The sequence below is a fragment of the Anoplolepis gracilipes genome, chromosome 3 (genome assembly GCF_047496725.1).
Source record: "Anoplolepis gracilipes chromosome 3, ASM4749672v1, whole genome shotgun sequence".
NCBI classification, from domain to species: Eukaryota; Metazoa; Arthropoda; class Insecta; order Hymenoptera; family Formicidae; genus Anoplolepis; species Anoplolepis gracilipes.
Genome location: NC_132972.1, coordinates 6735093 through 6759317, shown reverse-complemented (window position 1 = coordinate 6759317; position 24225 = coordinate 6735093). Strand labels below are relative to the sequence as shown.

Sequence of the window (24225 nt, the reverse complement as noted above, 5' to 3'; positions counted from 1 at the left end):
TAGAAACAAAATAATTCATGAATTTATTAAAAATAACACAGAAGTTCGAAATGACACAACAAATCAGAACAATAAGCCGCGCTAACGGATTAAGAAGTCTGATGATTATTATAGCGTATCACAATCGTGGGATCATTACACAAAGATCGAGTAAGGTGTCTCGATCTTTGAGAAATTCCCTCGACGATATTGCCAACGATCTCAAGGAAAGCTTTGCGTCACGTGGTTCACGGTTTTCGATCGCTATTAGAATAACACTTTCGAGACGTTTATGCGTAAATATATTCTCTCATGCCCATTTCTTACTTATTAACCTATTATTGCATAAATATGTTTCACTAGCCGCTCAGCGGAATAGTTTTGCATCGCAGAATCTATTGTTACTCTAAGGGTTATAGTTCATATATCGCATTCACCTTTCACCACTTATCTAACTAAAGCAATCCCTGAAAAAAAAAACGTTCAAAATATATAACGTGTATCATATAATTTGTCAAATAAATTGTCTCTTATTAGTTTGCAAAAAAAAAAAAAAAAAAAATTAAAAACTAACGTTTCCAACGTTTTTTTCCGGGAATTTCCTGGAGTAAAATTTCTTAAATTAAAACGATTTAAAGAGAAAAAGAAACATATTACATTATATTGAATTTATCATTTTTATAAATATATTTTGTCGCATAAAATAATTCGCGTGGTTTATAATTTTCGCAATTAAAATTTCTATTATAAAACATAAACTAAATTGATGAATAAAATATTTACCGCTAATTAAAAGTATTACCACACCACGTGACGCTACTTTTCCTGACGAACAGTCTCTTGGAAATCTCTTTAGAAATTGTTCAACTTAAACGCAGGATCTTTCGAGATACTTTCAATTCTTTGAACAAAAAATCTTTAATAACAGTTATATATGGCTATTATATATCGCAGTTTTTCAAAGAATTTCCAAAAACTTGTTCGCCAAAGCTACGAGTATGAAATAGTCTACGAGGGTTTCAACCCTAAACAGTGTAAGAAGATTCGGTGACCGGCCCTTTTCACTTAAAAAACATAAAATTTTCATCGAAAAAGATTTTATCAATTGACTTCTCTCTCTTGTATTCATATAAACATATATATAAATACATAAATAATATATAAATAGGTAAATAAAATTTTAATGTTCAAACGCAAAAATATTATAACAATTCTTCATTTACGATATAAATTCATTTTTACCATATATGCAAAGTCTGCCAGCCTCTTTTACACTTCTGTAAGTAAAGTATATCATTTAGGGTTAATATTTAACGATTAAGGGCCGACAAAAACAAACATCCATATCCAGGATGACTTACCGTCTATCATGAATTGCGTATCTAAATAAATATTAACGCTCGATATATTTTCTCGCTATCGTTTTCACAGCTTCTAGGGACTACACGTTACCTACGGGAGAAAGCGCTCGATGTGTTCTGTTACACGGTAACCGTAAAAATTGCGATTATCTTTGGACAAATTGCTCGTAATTGATGTTGCGCGTGTAAACGCAGAAGAAATATTATAATGCCAACATTTATTGCTAAATTGCTCATTCAATCGTATAATCCAGAGAGACATTTGCACTGCACCGATTTGTAATTTAAATTTTATTCGACAGAAAACCGATTCGTCGCACATTGTGGAGATCTTGAGAGATTTAATTGAAAATACTAGTATCACCTATTTTTTTTTTTTTTTTTTAATATTTAACTCTTAATGCAATTTTAAAAATACAATACGCGATCTCCAAGTGCAAATAACTGACAAACAATCAAACACTCAAAATAAAACGGGAGTGCAAAGATGATCCAAAGCGTGCAAGTATATAATGTCTCAATTCGATTCCCTCCCTCTCCCCTCCTTCCCCAAGATTACTTCGTTAGTCCGTAGTAAAGTGATTAGAAACTACACCAAATCACGCAGCATCGTTCGACTTAGCGGCATCACTTTCCCTACTACATTTTTAGGGATGCTCACTACTCGCTACAGTTAAAAGAAACGAAAGCGCACGATGAATGAAACAAGTCTCCGAATATTATAACAATATTTTTGACATTTTTTTCCTCCAATTTTTGTAATCTTTTGTTTTCTTTCTTTCTTTATCCAATTATTATGTTCCGTTTATATTACATATTGTGACTGAGAAAAAGTCTCTAATTAGTAAACGTAAAATAAAATTAATTAGAATATAGCAGAGAATACATAAAAAATTAAGAGAGAACCGTTGGTTTCGATCATCATGCACTTTTGTTCACCCAAATATTTCGATTAGCGTTCGCTTTGTCATCTACAAAGGCGCGCACATAGCGCTGGGAGAATTCATAAAACGCCGTCTAAAAATTGGTTAATCTCACAAAGCTCTACTATTTCTTACTCTCTTTCTCTCTCTCTCTCTATTTCATCTTCGTATGGTATTACGATACCAATAAAGATTTTGCTGTTTCATTTTAATATGTAATCTAAGAGAGAGTTCCCATCGCCAGGTGCGCTAGAACAATACGGTGTCTCTATAGCTCTTACGATTAATTCGCTAATTAAATAGATATCTATCTATGCTTACGCATACTTGTATTATCTATTATTATAAGGCATGGAGTATGTTATACTTGTCCAGTCAATCCTTTCCTCTCTCTCTCTCTCTCTCTCTCTCTCTCTCTCTCTCTCTCTCTTTTTCTTACACATTTTCGCGACTTTCGCTCATACTCTCTCGCTCTTTTATTCATTTAACTCCATCATGCGATACCCTTTTTCGTTTTTAAATCTATTCCGCGAATTATCTATACGTGTAAGTGTTATAACGATTCTGTTTCTTTAATATTCTTCGTTGGAAACTAGTTTAGTACTTACGGTATGCTTAGCACGCAGATAAGTATGCACACGCTACCCTCTCGTGATCCGAAAAGAGAATTGGACTCTGAAAATTTTGCACACGCCTCTATGCATTGGCACTGTCTTTCTTTTTGTTAAAGATATTTTTTTTTTTTTTTTTTTTTTTTGGCCGAGGTCCCCTACACCTCGCATGTGAATTCGACTCTTAAAATTATTTCCGAAAATTTTTTGCGCGACTATCAAAACGAACAGCTCGCAACAAGTTATTTCTATCTTTACAACTTGCACGCACAGTCCATTCTCTGTTCAGAGTGATACGACGATCGTATCAATAATCGTAGGCGCTTAGTAAGACGAGGGGCTCCGCTCGAGAAAGAGAGGAACTCCTCTTCACATCTCCTTTCATTCTCGTAATTATCGTACATTAACATTCGGTGACTATTTACAATCTCGTCATCTACTGGGGTGACTATGTAAACGATCGAAGAGTCGAAACGCTAAGCATGTAAATACCTCTATGTTGTCGCGTGTCTTCTGCATGCGCGTGTGTAAAGATACGAAGTTGCGATTCTGTTGGTCGCGAAATCGGCAAAAAGGATATTGTGTTTATGAAACAAAAAAATGATACGAAGAATAAAAGCTTCAATTAAGAAAATAAAAATACACGTTATCGTAAGAATAAACGGCATTGCTGAAGCGATAATGAATTGAAATGTTATCAAGGTTATAGAGTTGTGTCGTTTTTTTCGCACTGGTTTTGATATTTACTTGATATTTATTTGATCGCGATTTTTTCCATTGTCAAGTACGACTTTCGATGTACGTAATAACAACAATCCGTACATTGATGTTCCGATAATCGATAATGATATTAAGTAAATATCCGCGATTGATTTCTTGTAATTAAAAAAAAAAAGTCTTTTTAGCAACAACAATCACAATTTGAAGTAATCGCGTAATTTTATTTCAATTAAGGGGGCATCCACAGTTGCGGGTTGGCAAAAAAGCTTTTTTTTTGGAAAAGGAATTTTTTCTGCCCAAACTATTGCGTCACTTATTCTAAAAATTCTACATGGTATCAAACAACATTAAAACTATATTTCAGAATTTTTTCGTGGAAGAATGTCCCACAGTGTCCAAGTAACGAGCAATCTCCGAGAGGCACTTCTTAAAAAAAGTTCGTTTACGGTGACCACTCCAGCTCTGAGTAGGATTATCTGATATGAACAAACCAAAGAAATTTAGTTAGTATATTAGTTTTTTTCTATAATCGAAGCTTTTTTGAATATTCATATTTTTCACAAAATGGCGGAAGTTCAAAGTGAAAATTCGAACGATTATTTTTTTGACCCAAAAAAACATCGTTCTATCAATGTCTATAAAATGGAGTTTTTTGAATATTTAAGAAAGCTTCGATTAAGCACTAAATAAACTAATATACTAATTAAATTTCTTTGGTTTGTTCATTTCAGTTAACTCTATTCGGAGCACTGAAGTGCCTCTCGGAGATTGCTCATTACTTGAACATTATGGGACATTCTTCCACAAAAAATTCTGAAATATAATTTTAAATTAAAACTATAGACCATAGTAGAACTAGATAATATTTTTAATGTTGTTTGATACCGTGTAAAAATTTTAGAATAAGTGACATAATAGTTTTGACAGAAAAAATTCCCCCCAAAAAATGCTTTTTTTTTTTCCAACCCGCAACTGCGGGTGTCCTCTTAATGCGCAGATCAAAATGTATTGTCGAGGAAATTGTCAAAAGCTTGTCTTGTTTCGCATTGATTTTGCGCGTAAATGAAAACGAGTGTCATCTATTGTTCCATCAATGTGCAAATTCGTAAATACGAGAGTTTGCTGCGTGACTGAGCGTACGTATGAATGTAGAGTGTATTGCACGTTACGCGATGTGCATGCATGAAAACATATGTATTCATCTATACACATGCGTAATCACGTCAAACGGGTTTCTGCAAGAGACTGTAGTGAGTATCGGTAATTAAGGCCGATTCAATGTTTTTCGCCTACTTTTCTCTTTCTTTCGCTGAGCGATATATATTCCTCTTTCTCTCTCTCTCTCTCTCTCTCTCTCTCTCCTCATAATATATTAAATTAAAATGCATTAGTCATATAAAATTAAATAATTTCTTCCCTTTCTTAGCCCATGTATGGTTAAACGAAAAAATGACTATGCCGTGTAAATAAAATACAATTTCACTAATAAACTTAACAATTAAAACAAATATCATCAATTGAACTCCCGTTATATTATGAGTAACAACTATTATAAGTTAGGCCAGTAATAAAAGAACTACTTTTTCATTTTAGATTCTGTGTTTGATTAATTATAATTATGTAAACGAGCAATAATAAATCACATACTACATTTTGCACATACTAAGTTTAATACCCCCTCTTCGATTAAATATTAATACCGTTCGTTAAGAAATTTTATTGAAATAATGATACTTAATTTCAAATTAATTATACTTTCTCGTCGCTTATTACTGGTTTTAAGAGTACATTCCTTTTAACTTTCACTCTTGATAAAACAAAAACAGGTAATCTGAACCGGGCTTAATCAATCGACCAATTTCGTAACTTAATAAATCGCAATCGTAGTATAACAGGCTGTTTCAGGCCAGAAGAGAATCAATAAAAATCACCGTGCCTTAGAAGGTAGATTTTGCACAATCGCACTTATCGAACTGTTTATCGATAACGATCAGATCGACGTAAGATGCGATTGTGCGAGAACACTTTAAACGTTTCGTATTATACATATCGTCATTAAAATTTGTATGCGCTCATGTCCATTCTTCGCTGTGATTCATTTTTTCGTTTTCTTTTTCGAAACGTTTTTATAGGCCGGCCTCTCCATGCCGCGCGCGCGAACCTTTATAAAAATCATATATTATTATTATATATATGTATATATATATATATATTTATCACCAAATCAACAAATAAATATCCTAAATATATTAAATATGTGTAATATATATATATATGTAATATGTTCTCCCAACAAATAATATATATATATATATATATAAGTTCATCTATTTCGTTAATAATATAGTTTAATATATATAGTAATACATATATGTGTATTACTATATATATATATATATGTATGTATTTATAATATATTTATATATTACTTTTTATTTATATATACTATATTTATATATTAGGCATATACTCTATATGTGAAAGTCTACCCTTGTATCCCGGTAGGATCGGACTGGTCCGTCCGACCTTGCTATATTTTAACAATATTTCTTTTTCCATTTTTCTTTATAATATTGCCTTCTCACTATTTATCACTCACCTTCTTTCTCTCTAGAAGGATGCGTTCTCTTTCATTAGAACCACACGGATCTCCTCCTTCGCATGTGGTCGTAGCTCACAGCCGAAACCAAATAAATCCTAATGCAGTCTTGCACAAAATCGTTCCTTCATGACTCGCGACTTTCAATGCCTTTGTGTGTCTATGTACCTTCCTTTCATACGCATGAAAGATCCATATTATATCGCGCAAACAAAAAGAGATGCATTATTTGTTAGAAGCACCTATGGTAACAGAAAGAACGCGTGTATACGAAGGAATGATTTCTTTCAAGCAAGAACGCATTCACGTAATAATCCTTCGCCGTACATTGTTATCTCAAATTTTTATAAACGTAATAGGACTTTTAATTACAATCAAATGTCCATATTGTATAAACTCAGTTGAATGCCCAATAAACTTCTTCTCTTACGCTGCTTTCGTCTGTTACGTAATCACAATCGCCATTAAAATAAAAGTAGAAATTTGGAAAAAATTGATGATAGGGAAATTTACGATTAATTCACAATATGAACATAATCAACTGTAGTCTAAACGTAATAATCCGATACTGACGACTTTTTTATCCTACTCCAAGTTATAAAGTTTTGAAAAGCTGTTAATCATAATCTAACACAGTTAATCTTGCTGCGTTATAAAACTTTATCAAGCAATCACTCGTTTTCATCCGTTTCAATTTTTCTTCTACCTTCGAAATAACACGCTTTTATTTCTTGTGAACTAGTTATACACGTTCTACTTAACAGATTTATATGCCACACTTGTGCTTCGCTTCTGTATTTTTCTTTTTTTGTATATGTAAGGATGTTAATAAATCTTTCTTTGTTTCAGAAAAAAATCAACTATTCCCGCCATTAAAATCTCCACGATTTTTCACGGCAAAAAGGAAATAAAGAAAGTTAATGAATATCCTGAAATATCGTTTAAATCGTACGTCGAAACGATCAGAAATATTTCAGCTCTCTTCTTGTCAAACCTTGTCTGCCATTCTTGTAATTCCATCCTATCTTTGTAGGATTACATCTTCTCGATCGATGTACAACTGGTTAAGCCAGTAATTAAATGTATGAAGCCGTCGCCGTTCGTAGGGTGGAATGAAATGCGCCGTGAAGCGTGTGCAGAGGCATCAGCTTTTCAAGATCTGCCTGCGCGGACGACGCGAGAGACAAATCACCTCCGTGCCCTTCCTCGTGATCGCGTCGTAGATGCACGTCGACGCACTGTTTGTCACTATTATTATTACGATAATCGCCACGATCTTGCTGCGAGCATTGCGGCGAATAAACCGTATTGGATGGAGGGTGCGGGAGGACGCGACGGAACTGAGAGGCGGGCTGCACCCTGCACGCACCCTGTACCCCCTCTCACTTGTCCTCGGACTCACCCCGCGGTGACGTGTCCGTATCCTGTCTATCGCTGTTATCAGACACGGAAGGAGAGAGAGAGTATAAAAACGAACTTTATAATTTTTTTTTTTTATACACAAAACTTTATCTTTGTGTATGCGAATGGTCATAGTACAGTCGCTGACAAATTTATTAGGCATCCTTAAATTTTCCGTATTTCTTAGTGTACTAAATACTAAAAAGATTAAAAAATTTTTTAAAACTATCGCTAGCACTTTAAAGCTGAAAGCTCAAGCTATAAAATGTTTTTTTAATTTTTTGTTTGCGATAATCTTTCGCCTAGTATCGACAACATGTCTGCAAAATACAGCTTTAGTTTCAAAATTATGTATCACGGTCAAAAAAAATTATAGAAAAGTTTAAAAAAAAGGATTTTGCAGGCAAAACGTTATAGTTTATAGAACTGAACTTAAATTTTTCGAGAGAGATTTTTTTACCGAGTTGCAGAGTGCCAAAAATACAATAAAATTTTAAGAAACACAACAATGTTCTTTTTTAAAGTACAAAACAAGGAAAATACAAAAATTTTTTAATGTACTGATAACGCATTAAAGTTGCTATCGGTAATTTAAAAAATTTTGTATTTTCTTTGTTTAGTACTTTAAAAAAGAACATTGTTGTGTTTCTTAAAATTTTATTGTATTTTTGACACTCTGCAATTTTGAAACTAAATCTGTATTTTTCAAACATGTTGTCGATACTAGGCGAAAAATTATCGCAAACGAAAAATTAAAAAAAAACATTTTATAGCTTAAAATTTCAGCTTTAAAGTGCTGTCGATAGTTTTTAAAATTTTTTAAATCTTTTTAGTATTTATACACTAAGAAATACGGAAAATTTAAGGATGCCTAATAAATTTGTCAATAGCTGTATAACAAGAGTTTACCAAGACTTACCATATGTATCGTATAGACTTCATCTTGAGAGCGGTGGAGTTCTCTTTGCATTTATATGCTAAGACCTGTTTCACGCTGCTAACGTCCACTGACGGAAACCTCGACGTCACATAAGCTATAACAGCAAAGATACAAACTAATTTAGCTTACAAGGAAATTAAGCTTTACAGAAATATGTGCTTGATGCACGTGCTAAAAAGGAACGTCTTTTAATGTATCCCTCGAAGTATCTTCAACGTGTATACTTACATATAATGGCTTGAACCTTAGCCTTGTCGAGGGCAGGTTTGACAGGACGTTCAGTAGCTGTGCCGGCGCGGCTCCAACGTTGACCGGTGACAGAGCACGTCGCCAGTTCCGTTGGGCTGAACAATATCGCGGCTAATCCGCGTGTCAACTTGCGATAATCACTCCATTTGACGGCCCTTAGTTGCTCCTCGCAGACAGCTATGCCCTCACCTAAGTGGACCTATAAGAGAAATGTTATGTTAAATTATGACATTGTTATTATTCACACATTTTTAAGAAAAGAGAGAGAGAGAGAGAGAGAGAGAGAGAGAGAGAGAGAGAGAGAGAGAGAGAGGAAAGAAAGTTTCATTAGAAAAAAGTGTTATAGAAAAATTAAACGTGCAAAGACATTAAAAAAGAATAAAAGATCTGATACGCTTTGTGTGTAAAGTATAAAGGGAGAGGGGGCGATCATTATGGAAAAAATTCATCAATACTGACCACACCATCCGACGAAGACTCTTCGAATCCACGGAAGGCAGGCATCGCGGCTGGTGGAGTCGTTCTCATGTCCAAGGGTAGCCAGTCACTCCTGGAGGGCGAATTTCTGCGAACGGACGGCGATGGATGTTTGCCACCTCTGGTTCCGAGTCGTGGTCTACCGCGACGTACTCTTCGGGCTGTAATCATCAATTGTGAAAAGGTATGCGTTTAATTTTGTATTTTTTTTTAGCGTCACAGAAGCCTCGGAGAGGAAATGTAACTTGACCTGTTACCATGTGCAATTATTTTTACAAGGGATATTTTTTTTAAACGTCACACTTTGCTATACATAATAATTGCTATTATAATAACAATGCTTATTATATATTTATTTTACAAAAAATACGGAAATGATGCATTTATATGTGTGAATAAATTAGATAAATAATAACTAAATAATAATATGTTTAAATGATTAAATAATATATGAATAAATTAAACAAGAAATATGTTATTTAAATGGTTTGAAAACACAGAATAAGAATTGTCAAAGAATAAAAGTTTTTCGAATGAGCTGAATATTGTATACGAGTTATTTTTCAAAGGATTACGTTTATTTCTTTTCGTTATAAAAAATGACAAGTCATATTCGTTCAATTTAAAACTACGTAATATTTCCAAAAATTTGGAAATAACTATTTTAGATTTAATACTAATAAAATTATAATAATACTTCATGATGTATAATACTTTAAAAATTATAGGAATGATTGTGTGCAAATAAAATTAATTATTTTCAATAAATTTTAACCACTGGAATAACATTGTCTTCGTATATAAGATATCGGTAACGTTGTTATTAAAACAATTTCTTAATCGACGAATCAATTATTGCGCCGATTTATCAGTTTGATACATATAGAGGAACGTGAATAAAATGCACAAATTTTCCAATCTCAAACGTTCATAGAATCCAATCTTTAGCTCTTTAAGAAAACAATTGTCTCGCAATCGTTTTCCGTTTCCCCATAATAACTCTTACAATTAATAAATTCAATGAAGAAAGAGAAACAGCACTCTCCCAATTATCGGTGACGCGACAACAATCAAAGCTATTAATTCTTTTTATCGATATTACGATATAAATGTCAAAAACGTTGGTGTTGCTCATTATCTTTGTCTATTTTAACGATATCCCTCTTCGCCGAAGGAACAAAGGTGCAAGTTGACTCCATGATATTACGATCCCAAGACCGTTGTTGTAACGATATCTCCTGGTGGAGACGTTAACGTGAGGCGTCTGACTGATATGCCGATGACTCGACGGAATCATAATTATGATCCAACAATCTCCTCTTCTTCCTCAGAAGAGGAGGCAGCGAGAACCAGAGAAGACTGCAGCACCATGTTTTTCCGTTGCAGCGACGTCAGCTTGAGGAGGTCGGGAGCGGTCGCATGGGCCGATCTGAGGTGTCTTCGTAGATTACTGTTGTTGCTGTAGACGCGGGCGCAGCGCGGACAAGGTCGCGGACTATGCCAGGTGCAGACTGCGGCGCCGGTCACAGCACTCACAATACTCGATATTTTTAACGACGTCGAGGACGACGACGACGGTGGTGATCCCGTGATTCCCTCCGTACCAAAGCCGGCGGCGGCTGCAACATACCAGCCGACCAATCTAGATTAGTTTTTCCATCCATCCGTCGTCGTCAAAAATCACCCTTTTCCCCTTTTCCGCCTCCTCTCCTATCACCTTTTCTCTCTCTCTCTCTTTACATTTCCTCCATCCCTTTTTCATCATACTCTTGTCGATCACTGCTAAGACTGTTTAAGTTTGGGGATCGATTTTCCTAATCGTCCCGACAATAACGATATCAGAATATCTTGAGGTGATGTGCTTGGAGAATACAAATCCCTTAAACTGAAGATCCAGGTAGAGAGTGTCTTAAAAATTACTTTTTTTCTGGGAATATTCATCGTTATTGCATTTTAATGTGCATTTATACTATTTCAAACATGTTCCTCTATATGTGTCGTCGATTATCTCGACATACGATTACAACGTGTGATGATCTGTTAAAAAATTATTTATGCATTATCATATGTAGTATCAGTGGTGTGGAATGGTTAAGATCGATTTAATGGAACATATTTTACGCTGTTCTTTCGCAAAGTCTCGTGTAAAAATAACAATACATATTCCGTACAAATGTGAATTACTTTATTCAAATGTGTCGTTTGACAAAATTTCGGATACAGAACGAATCGCTATGATGGGATATTGCGCTCTAAGCCAGACGAAAAGTCTCTCGTATTCGCGATTGCAACAGGAATTCGTTTTTTTCGTAGCCGAAAAAGTTGATATTAGTATAATAATTGTACCTTTTTCGTAGTCGGAACGTACAAAAGCGCGAACGTAAGATAGGAACGTCGCTATTATGATTAGGATTACGCTTTTTTAGTATTCGCGTTATTTGCGGGAAACCCCGTCGAGTATAACGACGAAGATCTCGTCGCACATTGATAATGCAATTAAATAATGAGACTCGCATGTTGCGTCTATGCGCCGCAACAATGGTGGGAATGAGGACGAGGGGGCGAGGTGAGGGAAAAAAGCACACTTGATTACAGATCTATGGCTACTTGATTGATGCATCTGTCGCTAGCGAAATTAACGCACGTGTTTGTTTATATGTGTATAGGTTTCTACGTGCTGCGCGACTCGACAATGCCGCGCGATCCTTTGCAAGCTTCCTTTTAATTAACCATTTGTGCACTTGTAAGACATAAATTTATGTCAGTTTAGAGTAGCAGCGAAATAAAAAATATTCCTTGTTCGTCAAGCAATAAAATAGCTAGCAGATCAGCTAATTAATACCGCTACTTTTATACGAAGGTAAATGCTCGATTCCATTACTTTTTCTATTCATTCATGTTTAATTCAATTAATTCACATATCAATAAAGAACGGCCACTCGTAATATAATTTTTTTTTTCTGTTTGATATTTGCCACGCGAACGATTATTTCTTTTTAAACCATACACATGTCCAGATAATAAAATTAACAACATGTGTATTCAATCCATGTATGTATGTCAAGATGTTTTATAAATAATTAACAGTACAAAAATAGCCGAAATAAATCAACCTATCACGTAAGGAATGGACGGCAACATATAATACTATTTATCTTCGCGAATATCACATTTGTAAATATTATAATTCTCCGAATATCTATTTTAATTCTTTCTCTTGCACTGAGAAACAAAATTAGTTGTACAACCAATTTTTTCTCAGTATACAGTCTCTCGCGCACACGTGCGATGTTAAAACTAAAAAATAAACATAAAAGCTATCATAAAGAATAACAATGCAAGTAAACCCAGGTAGCAAAAATAGTTATTTTGACGTCAAAATAACTACTTTTGCTACCTGGGAAGCTTCTATATAATTTCATTTGATAGCTATGAGGATCATTACTCGTTGGATTACTAATAGTTGCGACAATTCCGAAAATATTAAAAAAAAAAAAAAAAAAAAAAAAAAAAAAAAAAAATTAAATCGTTCGCAGTATTCATCATCGTGCACAAAGGTTCAAGAGTCTTGCTCCAGATAATTTCTGATAAATTAAGTGCAGCGTATGTGCTGTAAATTGCAAGCGCACTCGATGCAAGCTTAAGCTACTTGTAGTGTTGGGCCTCGGATACATGCGCACAGAGTGTAGTTTCAGTATATATAACTAACGTTTAAACATTTCCATTAAAATGATAAATCTATTTAAAAGAAAATAAATATTAGTAAAAAGATTCATCGTAGAGAAACACAGAAATATCTGAAAAAGTGTCGCTTACATATATACGTATCTACGTATGTCTGTCTATATGTAATCTAAAAATTAATTATCCCATTTATATTGGAAATAACAATTACATATTCGCCAGTAGAATATTCTTACAATTACACCAAGCGATACAATATCATAATTCATCGATTAAGCCACAAGCTTTATGAATAGAGACTGAAATAAAAAAAATCTATAGAAATATTAAAAATCTGAAAAAATAAAAATAAATTTAAATATATTTCAAAAGGTGCCTGCACATGTATCCAAATACTGTTATACTATTTTGCGCCCATCACTCACTGTTAGTCAGTTAAATATAACGCAGTGCTGCATAATAAATAAATTACCGTGGCGTATCAAATCTGAAGAAAACATTGTAGATTATGGTTAGCCGAAAATAAAATACACGTCTCTTGATAAGTATTTCATTATGAATTCAAATTCTTTTTTGATGCAGAGCTCATTCTGTCCAGATAATTGCTTGTTGAAAAAAAGATTTATACATACATATACCTTATACCGTGAATTAGAGAACTTATACTTTCCTCCGTCAACTTTCTTTCATATTTTATATTAAGCCAATAATAAGTCACTTTCATCGAGCCCACAGTTCAGCCTAAAAAGAGCACTTTATCAATTTTTTTTTTTATTATATCGATTTTGTCACTATAAAATTGCTATGCCTAGCAAGTATCCTGATAAAAACTAACAAGATCATCTCTATTATCAAATGTTAAACTTGTAGTCTACTTAAATAAAATGATTAAAGTGATGGCATTATCGTAAGTCTATCCGGATGTCTAATAAAAATTTGCTAAATCAAGAAAATTACACACACATTTACTGTATCTCAACTCTAATTTAAATTATTAAATATAAACTATTAAATTAAATATTATATTAAATATTAAAATAAATATTATATTAAATACTAAAATAATTAAATATCAAGTTAATTAAATTAATATAAATTATAATAAATATAAAAATCGAAGAACTTTGACGTGTGAGATTTTAAAAAATTATACATAAATAACAAAAATTGTTTCTTCTCTCTACTAATTTAAACAGTAAACTTAATTTTCCTTATGAGTGGTCTTGGAATTTCTATCAGAAACTCTTCGATAGATTACCTTTCGCACGCGCAATATTTTCTTTTCTTCACGCGTGACAAAGAGAGACATTCACGAAGCCAATAAGCAAATTTTCTCATCAATTATCTGCTCAGAAATTTCGCCAAGTACAAGCTGCTGTACTTTACTTTCCTGTTTTCTTTCATCTCTCTTAGACGCCTTAATACAGTACATACCGCACATACATACACACACTCGTACTCATCGAAAATCAGTCGTATATATACTTTTTTGCAATACGATTGCTGTTATATAATATATGTGGGATAGCACGAGACGCTATTGACCTGCCCGTTTATTTAGAGAATAACTTACTTCGGATACGCCATGATTCGAATAAATATCATACGTAAATATTAGCGTGTGATGACTACTTCAGAAGCGAAATATTCGTACTCTCGATGCAGTCGTATTGGAAAAATTGCCGCTATTTACATCGAAAATTTCGCACTTTTGCTTTTCGCGCATACTAAAATCTAACACTATCTTAAGCTTATATATTTTTTTTGAAAAAGTACACTCGGAAAAGATCGACATGTCGATCGGGAACAGAATTTACATAAAAAATTATGTAGAATATATTGCGTTAAAAAAATTCGGTTTCTCAATCGAACGAAGAAACGATGCTTCTCTCTTTTTGCGCTACAATATTTTTTAAAAAATTTTACACAGTAATACTTTTTAATATACTTTTAAAAAATATACATATATCATTTTTTTTATTTTTCAAATGGTTATCATCTCATGCAAAAAAATTCTATCAAAGAATTTTTACACCAAATTTATATGTTCCTTTCTTTCAACATAGGATCAAAACTATATTTTAAAAATTAACAATTCCACCTTTAGCCGTAAAATAATAATAACAACAAGATAATAATTAAAAATATTAAGTACTGTATTCTTTCACATTTGCTTGTTTCGCCTTATAAATCATAACATTAATATATTAAAAATACATCTATAATTGTAATCAGAAACGTATAATCTTAAAAAACAGAATTTATTTTAAAAATTTTCAAAAACATATTTTCCTAAGTAAAAAAAAAAAAAAAAAAAAAAGAAAGAATTTTAATACTGTAAATTTTTCAATTACAAACATTACTTCTACAACTAATACTGACATATACACATAATGACATACTACGATTCTAACAAATAATACAGATTACCTCAACTGCATAAAAAATGTTGTTTTGACTAGATTAAAATTTTCAGATCGAATAAATAATGTAAATCAAATTACAGATGCGAAGTATGCTTCGCAATACTACGTACACAAGAAGATGTCCATCGTTCAAACGAGAAACCATGTTATATTACCTTCATTTAAGGTAATATTTCCTATAGCTACACCTATATATTAGTAACAACTAGCGATCGAATATACGAGTTATTTTTTGTAATGTGACGCGCATACAAATTACATAATAATTTACATATATACAACACATAATTAAACGCGCTAAAAGATACTGGTTTTTATGATGAAAAAAGACGACGCACATGCCAGAAAGCCGTGCGACGCGGGAAACCGAGATATATCTTTTCGAACATAAAACATCTTCGAGACGGTGGACGCATACATGAGTACTAAGTTTTAAATTAACGACGGTAATAATAGTTTTAATTGTAGTAGGAGAATAGTAATAGTTCTGAGATAGATAAGTAGTAATAGTAGTAGTAGTAGTAATAATAGCAGTAGTGTGGTATTGATAATAATAGGATTCGATTGGTAATAATAGCGATAGAGTAGTTATTGTAATATAGCAATAATAGTTGTAACAACGCATAATACAAATGCTAAAATCGCAGTTTATAGGATAAAGTTAAAACTTATTATCGCAGACAAAAGATACTTTATCAGTGAGCTTTTCTGTACCTACTCATCAAGTTCTTTTGGAAAAAACTGGCAAGTACTGTTGGTATTTTTCATCACAAAGAGATACTTTTTACGACCACAGGATGTATGTCGTCAATATCCCTTTTCATTTAAATTACAGTAAATTGTGTATCGTTAGACCCAGAAAAAATATTAAAATATTGTGGGGTTTTTTTTCGAGTATTATTTCCTATAAGCTGTAAGTGTGCTTGTTATCGATTAATAAAACTGTCGTTTTCTATTTTCCTTCTTTTCTTTTTCTCTTTTTTTTTTTTTTTTGCTCTTTGCTGTCTCCGTGTTGCGGAACTACGGAATGTTTGCACACACCATTTGTGAATTTGTAATATAATCGTAATTATAACAGTGAATGTTCGGAATTGTATTGTGATATTTAGCTAGGTAACCGGTTTTTAATGCCCAGCGAAGTCCGGCCTGTCAAATGATGCTTACTATTATGTGACATTCTGTAACACATCACTCTGATATACACAGTATATGGGATCTCAGGCAAAGGATCGAATAGACACTAAAATGACTGAAAGTAAATATCGAAAGTAGCAAGACTCTTATAAAATAATATCAATTGCAAATCTTATTATTACGCGAAAAAACGAAGTGAAAGTGGAATAATGAAATTCTATCAAAAAGTGTATAAAAAAAATAAATAAAATAAAATAAAAAACTAATAATGCACTAAATTTATATTTCTTATTCTACAAGACACTGCATTGTGAAACTTAGTAGCTGGATTTCTACAATTGGAACTTATACATAGAATGCGTTCAGGTAAACGCTATTAACGCTAAAAGTCGTTCTATCTTTGTTATTTGAAAATTGAACAAGGACAGAACATATTTCCAGCGCTAAAAATCTGCCCTTCGATCGCAGTCTATATATATATATATATATATATATATATATATATATATACATGAAAAATGCATCATTATAAGAAACGTTATATTTTGCATTGGCAAGAAAAGCAGAATGAAATCCTTGTGATATGATCCAAAGCCTGAGAGTTGATGAATGTAACACTGCTTGGCAAATGTATAACAATATTATAATATGATATGCAACATTTATAATCTAATCTTATTTCGGTACTATTAAATTGTCAGTTGTGCTGGGCATCCATTCATATCGTAAACGAAAAATCTCGAATGTACATTCGTAGTACATTGTTAACGTGTAAAAAAACATTGCAATCACTTACCAATGTAATAACAGATAATAAAAACCGTTTGTATAATATCGGCAATCTGTGTTATAGTTGCAGTTGTTGCAACTTTTCCCAGTACTATTGTAAATTGTATGTAAATATATTATAATATATAGCTGCATCTGTTTAGTAATTTGATTGTATGTGAGGTAAGGAGCCTGTTTATATGAATGGTACGACTTAAATGGTTACGATTCTAGGGGACATATCCTGTGCCCCATTTTCCTAGAATCGCTATTATAAATCGTACTTATGGAACTATTGTCATCTGTAAAATATAATATAAAAGATCCTGAGTTGTACTGTGTGGTACTATGGCTATGGAATCGTGCGGCAGATATCTATGCTGGTTTACTCTTATAGAAGGTTGAAAATTAAATGTCTCTAATAAAAGATGATAAAAGTAAATTATAACAAAAAGTAATAATTATTAAAATTGTCAAAAATAGCTAAGATTATATACTCGCTGAAGCTACGATATAAATATATCTGAAAAATATCAGATATATTTCTGATAAAAGCTTATTATTAAAAAATACAAATTATTGCCAAAACATTATTGCCTTTTTCCTTTCTGTAAAGAATATACTGTAGAGTTTTTCTCGCGCAAAACTGTTACATGTATGAACTTTACACAAAATGCTATCGTCTGTTGATACTTTAAAACTTCTTTGTGTGTTTGAAAATTGATAAATATAAGTGCACAAATAATCGGTTTCATAGAAAACTTTATTACTATGAAACCGATAATCCACTACTACTATATTAATTTAATTTGGTTAATAAATATAAATAAAAAATTGAATATATACTATTAAAAAAACATGTACGACTTAAATAATATCATTTAAAAGCGTTGTTCGACATTGAGCATTTATAATCTTTTTACATAAAAATAGTGAAATAAATATCTTGATAGTATATATTGTCATTAAATATATGTATCACTAAGAATAGAATATTTAAAAAACACTCCTCTATGAACATGCTTAGAGAGATAAGAAACCAGCAGAGACATTGCCTTCTTCTTATTATATATTGTTAAATTCAATCTGCTGCATTATTGCGATCACGGTTTGTTGATAACTGTTAATAATAAATATTATTACTCTGTTGAGCTGTCAATTGGCTGTATATTGCAATGTATGCATGTGAAAAATATATCATGTACGAGCTATGTCATTGCACATTGCGTTGCAATAATAAAGTAAATATAATTCTCTGTAAGAATATAATATTGTTGTAAATATCTGTAGTCTGTATAACACTGTATAGCATTAAATAAAACAACAAGTATCCGGCTGCAGAATTATCAGTACGAGGTGGGATGGCTGCTCCACCATCGGCATTTTAGTCGTTCTCTCCCCCATCATCAGCGTTCATCTTTACGATGAATAGGCACGGGACTTTATATGTAAACTAGTCTCCCAAACCTATATACACTGTCGACCTTCGTATGAATGATCATTCGAATGATCTTTATAGGCGTCTTATTACGGACGAAAATAATCAAGTGCGCGACCGTCAATCATATTTGACTTCTTGTCCTTCATTCGTGTTTGTGTGACAAGAATTGCATACACGCTTCTCAAAAAGATTTAAAATTATAAATTACACCTGTGCACACACATACACACCTCTGTGCACAGGACTGGATTATTAAATACGGAATCAGCCTTGTGTCGTAACGTTATTTCTAGTTACTTGTCGGTCAACTATGAAGATACGTTCCCTATTGAATCACAAGTTCACTAAACAATAAAGATAAAATCGATTTGTTACTATATCACAAAATGATACAACAAACTGGGCACAAGATATTAATAGATTAAAAAATAAATAAACATCCTGTACACATTAGTGATACGTAGCATCGAATTGCAACATCCCGCTAGCAAAATGCTTTGAATCACTAATCTGCGCCACCTCTACCGAATAAGCATTATCGCCAGCTTGTGCCTGAAACGATCTGAGCTTTGGTTCTGTGGTGCCACCACCACCACCGCTAGCCCCACCTTCCTCGGTAACAGCCCGAGAAGGTGGGGCAGGAGCTGCTAAAAGCACCTTATTATCCACCTGAGTCTGAGCTTGAATCTGAGCTTGTGTTTGAGCCTGAACTTGTGTTTGAGTTTGAGTCTGAGTTCCTCCCTGAACCTGCGTTTGTCCCTGTCCCTGTCCCTGTCCCTGGACCTGAACCTTAACTTGATGTTGGTAGATTTCTTCCTGACGTTGCCTGTCTGCCACACTGAGGTCGTGGAAACTGACCAGGTGACGCTTCAGGTACAGCTTGGTCTTGAATGGCTTGTTACATAGAGGGCAAGTGACACTCTGAGGGTTGTGGATGAGGCGTATGTGCTGCCGCAGGTTGGACAAGTTACTGTACATGCGGTTGCACACAGGACAGGGGCGTGGGTCCAGCGAGTGCAGTTTACGCAGGTCAGCTGCAACACACACACAACTTGCTCTAACCGGTAGCAGCCCACAGCATTGCACGTTACCACAGCATAGCACCACGCCTTTTCACACCACGTATAATATCAGAATGATACCACCCACCACAGGACAGCAACAACCAGCAAACAACCCTATTTTTAGCGCTACCCAATTTTTGCTGCCTGCACGGTACAGTACAAAAAGAGTACCCTCCGCAAGAGTATCACTTGCAAGAATGTAATGAGTCAAATATGTTTGGCAGACAAAACAATGGTAATGCAGTAAGAAAAAACATATAGTTTGAAAACAATGGTAAGCATGAATCGATGAATAATGAGAACCAGTAAAAATCTCTTGTTTACATTTTTATTGTACATTTCATTAATTTTTTTCTTTCATGTAGAAAAATACTTTTATTTTCAGTAGAGAAGATTAGATATGTTAGCACGTAGACACAAATTCGGTTTATATGTCGTAATATATGATAAAAATTTTAATTCAGGAATTACTCTAAGAAAATATCTAGACTTTTATTAATCAGGTTTTATCTTCATAATTAAAATAAGAGATCTAAACTGATCTAAAATTATTTTATATACAACTGAGAACCAACATGTCATTAAGATTGCACAATATTACAAGCTTTAAAATCTGTTACAATTTTTTTTGTATTATTTAATATTTTTACTTATTTATTTATTAATAATACTAATTATTAATAAATATTTATTAATAATAAATTCCTTAATGCAATTATATTGTACATAAAAAATAAGTGACATCGCATAAACATATTCATATATTATATTTAATCCAAAGCAGTATGTACAAGCTGATTTGAAAATTTGTCACATGTATGTAAACATGACATTTATAATGAATAAACGAGAAAACAAATGATTGTAAGAAAATTTTTGTTGGTCTGAATGTTAACTTTTTAATAAGCAATTATCCTCTATATTAAACACTTTTCTCCAGAGTTAGGATTAATTCAGTGTATGTATGTATGTATGTATGCTTTAATATACACATATATGTGTATATGCATTAATATATACGTAAAGCAGGAAAACAAAAGATTATAAAGCATATTGGGATGGGGGGTTGTTTCTTGAATATGTACACGCAGGACTTAATTGTTAATGATTCAAGTTTTTCCGGGCTATTTCGGTAACGTTCATACAACACAGCTGCCTAACTGCAAACTGCACTCTGTGGACTCAGGCCTATTGCAGCCTCCGAGTGTCAAATGTCTCCTACCGCCTACCAAGACCTACCGAGCTACACACGAGCTTACCATTTCAAACCATCAAGATTCCTTTCTGCTTCCTTGTTTCTATTCACATTTGACATTTGTGATGTAATGGCTAGGTTGTTGCTGTTTGTAATGGTGCTCGCACTACCAACAAATAATAAATTTTGACTCACCTTGCTGCTCCTGATTTAATTCTGTAGCCCCATGTGATGGACCTGGCATTCCTCCTTCTACATTTTGGTTTCCTAAAATAGAACCGTTAATATGACTTTTAGCAAAGTTTAAGATAGACATTATATGACTGAAAAAAAAAAAAAAAAAAACTGTATATACTTTTAGAATATTGAGTTATTGCAAAACAATTATACGAGATAAAATTTTTATTTTTAATATTAATTTTAATTTCAAATTTTAATATTAATATTAATTTTAACTTTTTTAGATCACATATATCTTGTAAAAAGATACCTTGATAAGATGATGGATAAGATGGCAATACTTCCATACCACTATCCAAGCTGAGAAATCCACTGGGTAATGTATTAGCTTCCTGTTTAGGTGAGCAATCGTCATCACTGCCATATTCAGGTAATTCTATTTTTGGCTAAAATTAAAAGGTAACGATAAATATAATAAGAATCCCTATATATATATATATATATATATATATATATATATATATATATATATAATATTAACATGTACACAAGCAAGCCAGCGCGTCCGTGTGTGTATGTTAATATTTGACTACACTACAATATAAATAAGAATATATACCTCAACAATATCGAGATCTTTATAACAATCGAGCTGAACTTGAGGCTCGATAAGTGGGCGCGAGCGAGGTGCAATGGTAGCACAAGGCGGTATAGAGGGTGTTGGACTAGAAATTGGAGGTGAATCACTTTTTTTACACAGCCTTTTCAGTGGTGGAGGGCTCGAAGGTGGTGGTGTTCTACTGCGTTCATCGTCAAAGCTCGGTGAGATCAGATCACGGCCATTTGATGCATGGATGTTATTTGTCTTCAAATGCTGCAATTTATTAAAAATTACATTACACAATTATACATTGATTAGTACATTACATTACATATATATTTCATATATATATATATATATATATATATATATATATATATATATATATATGCATATGTTCACAATGGCAATAGAAGATATATTATGTAAACCTTTTCATTGTTGTGCTGATTATTTTGGGAGTCAGTGAGGCCACGAATTTGAAGAGATTCAGCAGTACGCAGAAATGTAGGTAATTCAGCCTGCGAGATGTTTACCTCTCCAGCGTACATAAATTCCAATAGCGACTGTAGATGTTCAAATTCAACATCTCGCATAAAAATTATTGGATGCTTGCAAGGATTTGTCTGCAAAATAAATGTCATGTAATACTATTAGTTATATCTTATTATTAGTAATTAATTAAAGTTATATTTTCAAATATTTATATAAACAAAAAGAAAGAATTGTGAAACCAATTACAAGTTATAAAAAAAATGAGAAATCTTTTTTTTGAAATATAATAATATAATTAATAATATAACATGTATTATATATGATATAAATAATTTCCTACTTGATAAATTAATTATATCTGTTTTGCAATCCATCTTTCATAAATGGTTGTAATATCTATAATAAATGACCAAAATCAACAAAAACATTAATGATACACATAATGACAATTTTAAATATTTAATTATTTTGCCAGCGTTTCAATTTTCTGATATCTATAATCGTGCAAAATAAAATTATTGATATCTTTAAAATTCACTATGATTATCTTCTGCTTTACAGGAAGCATTCATATCTAATTGTAAATATCTCATTTAGATAACCGTACCCATCTCTCTTTTGAAAAAGATGCACAAGAGATAACAGAGTAGATTATTGTTGCATAATTTCATCTATAAAACGCGAGTACGTTTAATTGAACAAACGTATGGGACGAGCTCATCGTCCATTTATCGACCTCCCCCCCCCCCCCGTGCTAGCCTTCGCCGGCGCGTTAATTGCCGGTCAGCAATTACAAATTTTATTCAGCGCGGCCGCGAAAGCCTGCGGCGTCGGCGGCGGCGGATGGGAGGGGGGGAGTTGGCGGAGGGTGAAAAATACATGCAAATATCATGACGTAACACCGCGAGCACAAATATACGCCTCACTTTGAAATGAGGCGCGACGAAAAAGATAAGACGCGTAAGAGGTCGTCACGTAAATAGGTATTGTGTAATTTTGGAATTATTCATCGTGAGATGAGACGTGAGATGGGACATGAGACGAAGAAAATGCATGTACGTGCGCGTACACACGTACACACACGCGCATCACGGATAGAGGGAGAACAGGGCGAACAGGAGGCAGACAGAGACAGAGAGACAGAGAGAGAGAGGAGCGAAGAGGGGGACGAAGAGCCGACGAGGGGGGGAAGGAGGGCGGCTGCCGCGCCGGAGGACGCAAGGGGGGAAGATGGCTGAGAAATGCGGGGTAGAGGAGGTGGAGGGAGGATAGAAGCGGGGAGGAGAGGGATTACGTCTAAGGTGGGGAGCGAGAAGAAAATGGTTTTCTAACCTTGAACAGCTCCTTGAAGTAAGGGCTGCACGCGGAAAGGACGACCTTGTGCGCTTGGAGTCGCCTGCCGTCGCACGCGAAGGTAACGTCGACGAAGTCCTCGTCATCTCGCAGCGCCTCGAACTGGCTCGTGATGTTCGCCTGAAAGTTATTCCACCGCAAGCAAAACTGCTGCTGGCTATCCGTCATTCTCTTCACACGCTCGACTCCCCTTCAACAACACCTATGATCACACATGTGGGGGCTAACTTAGAGTACCATACGCCCGTGGGAAAAACTTAACTCTCTCATTACTGTAAAAATGTAAAATGTAAAAAGAGTGAATCGATGACTGAAGAGGAAACGTACGATATAAATAATGACAATCGATATCCAGGTTGCCAGCTGTCGGGCAGAAAAATTCTCTAGGCGATGAACGGCGGTCGCGCCTCTCGCGAGGCGCGAGAAAACAGCATGATTCGATACTCGCGACATCAATTCCATTGAATCTGTCCCTGTCTATCCCGCGAGATGATCGGATACGCTTTTTGACGTAAAATTCACACGCACATTGAAGTAAAACTGGTAAATGTTTTTTATATAAATTTATATATAATAGATTATACATTTATCAGAAAGTTTATAAATAATTCTAAAATTTGTCTA

General features: G+C 33.7%; 1 protein-coding gene across 3 annotated transcripts; it reads right to left on the bottom strand.

Moving 5' to 3' along the window:
• On the bottom strand, window positions 1-24225 carry LOC140663999 (uncharacterized). 3 transcript variants are annotated; one of them, XM_072888651.1, is made up of 9 exons: window positions 23581-24205; window positions 22185-22379; window positions 21772-22026; window positions 21463-21598; window positions 21168-21239; window positions 9243-9421; window positions 8763-8982; window positions 8514-8628; window positions 1-7627 (listed from the first exon to the last, which is right to left on the bottom strand). In XM_072888651.1, exons 1-9 carry the CDS (start codon window positions 23767-23769, stop codon window positions 7576-7578), a joined length of 1413 nt encoding a protein of 470 aa, XP_072744752.1. In that variant the 5' UTR covers window positions 23770-24205; the 3' UTR covers window positions 1-7575. The 3 variants fall into 3 exon arrangements, with proteins under 3 accessions (XP_072744752.1, XP_072744753.1, XP_072744751.1); XM_072888652.1 differs by lacking the exons at window positions 1-7627; window positions 8514-8628; window positions 8763-8982; window positions 9243-9421 and adding an exon at window positions 10171-10879 and having other exon boundaries at window positions 23581-24218; XM_072888650.1 differs by lacking the exons at window positions 1-7627; window positions 8514-8628; window positions 8763-8982; window positions 9243-9421 and adding an exon at window positions 15935-19747 and having other exon boundaries at window positions 23581-24225.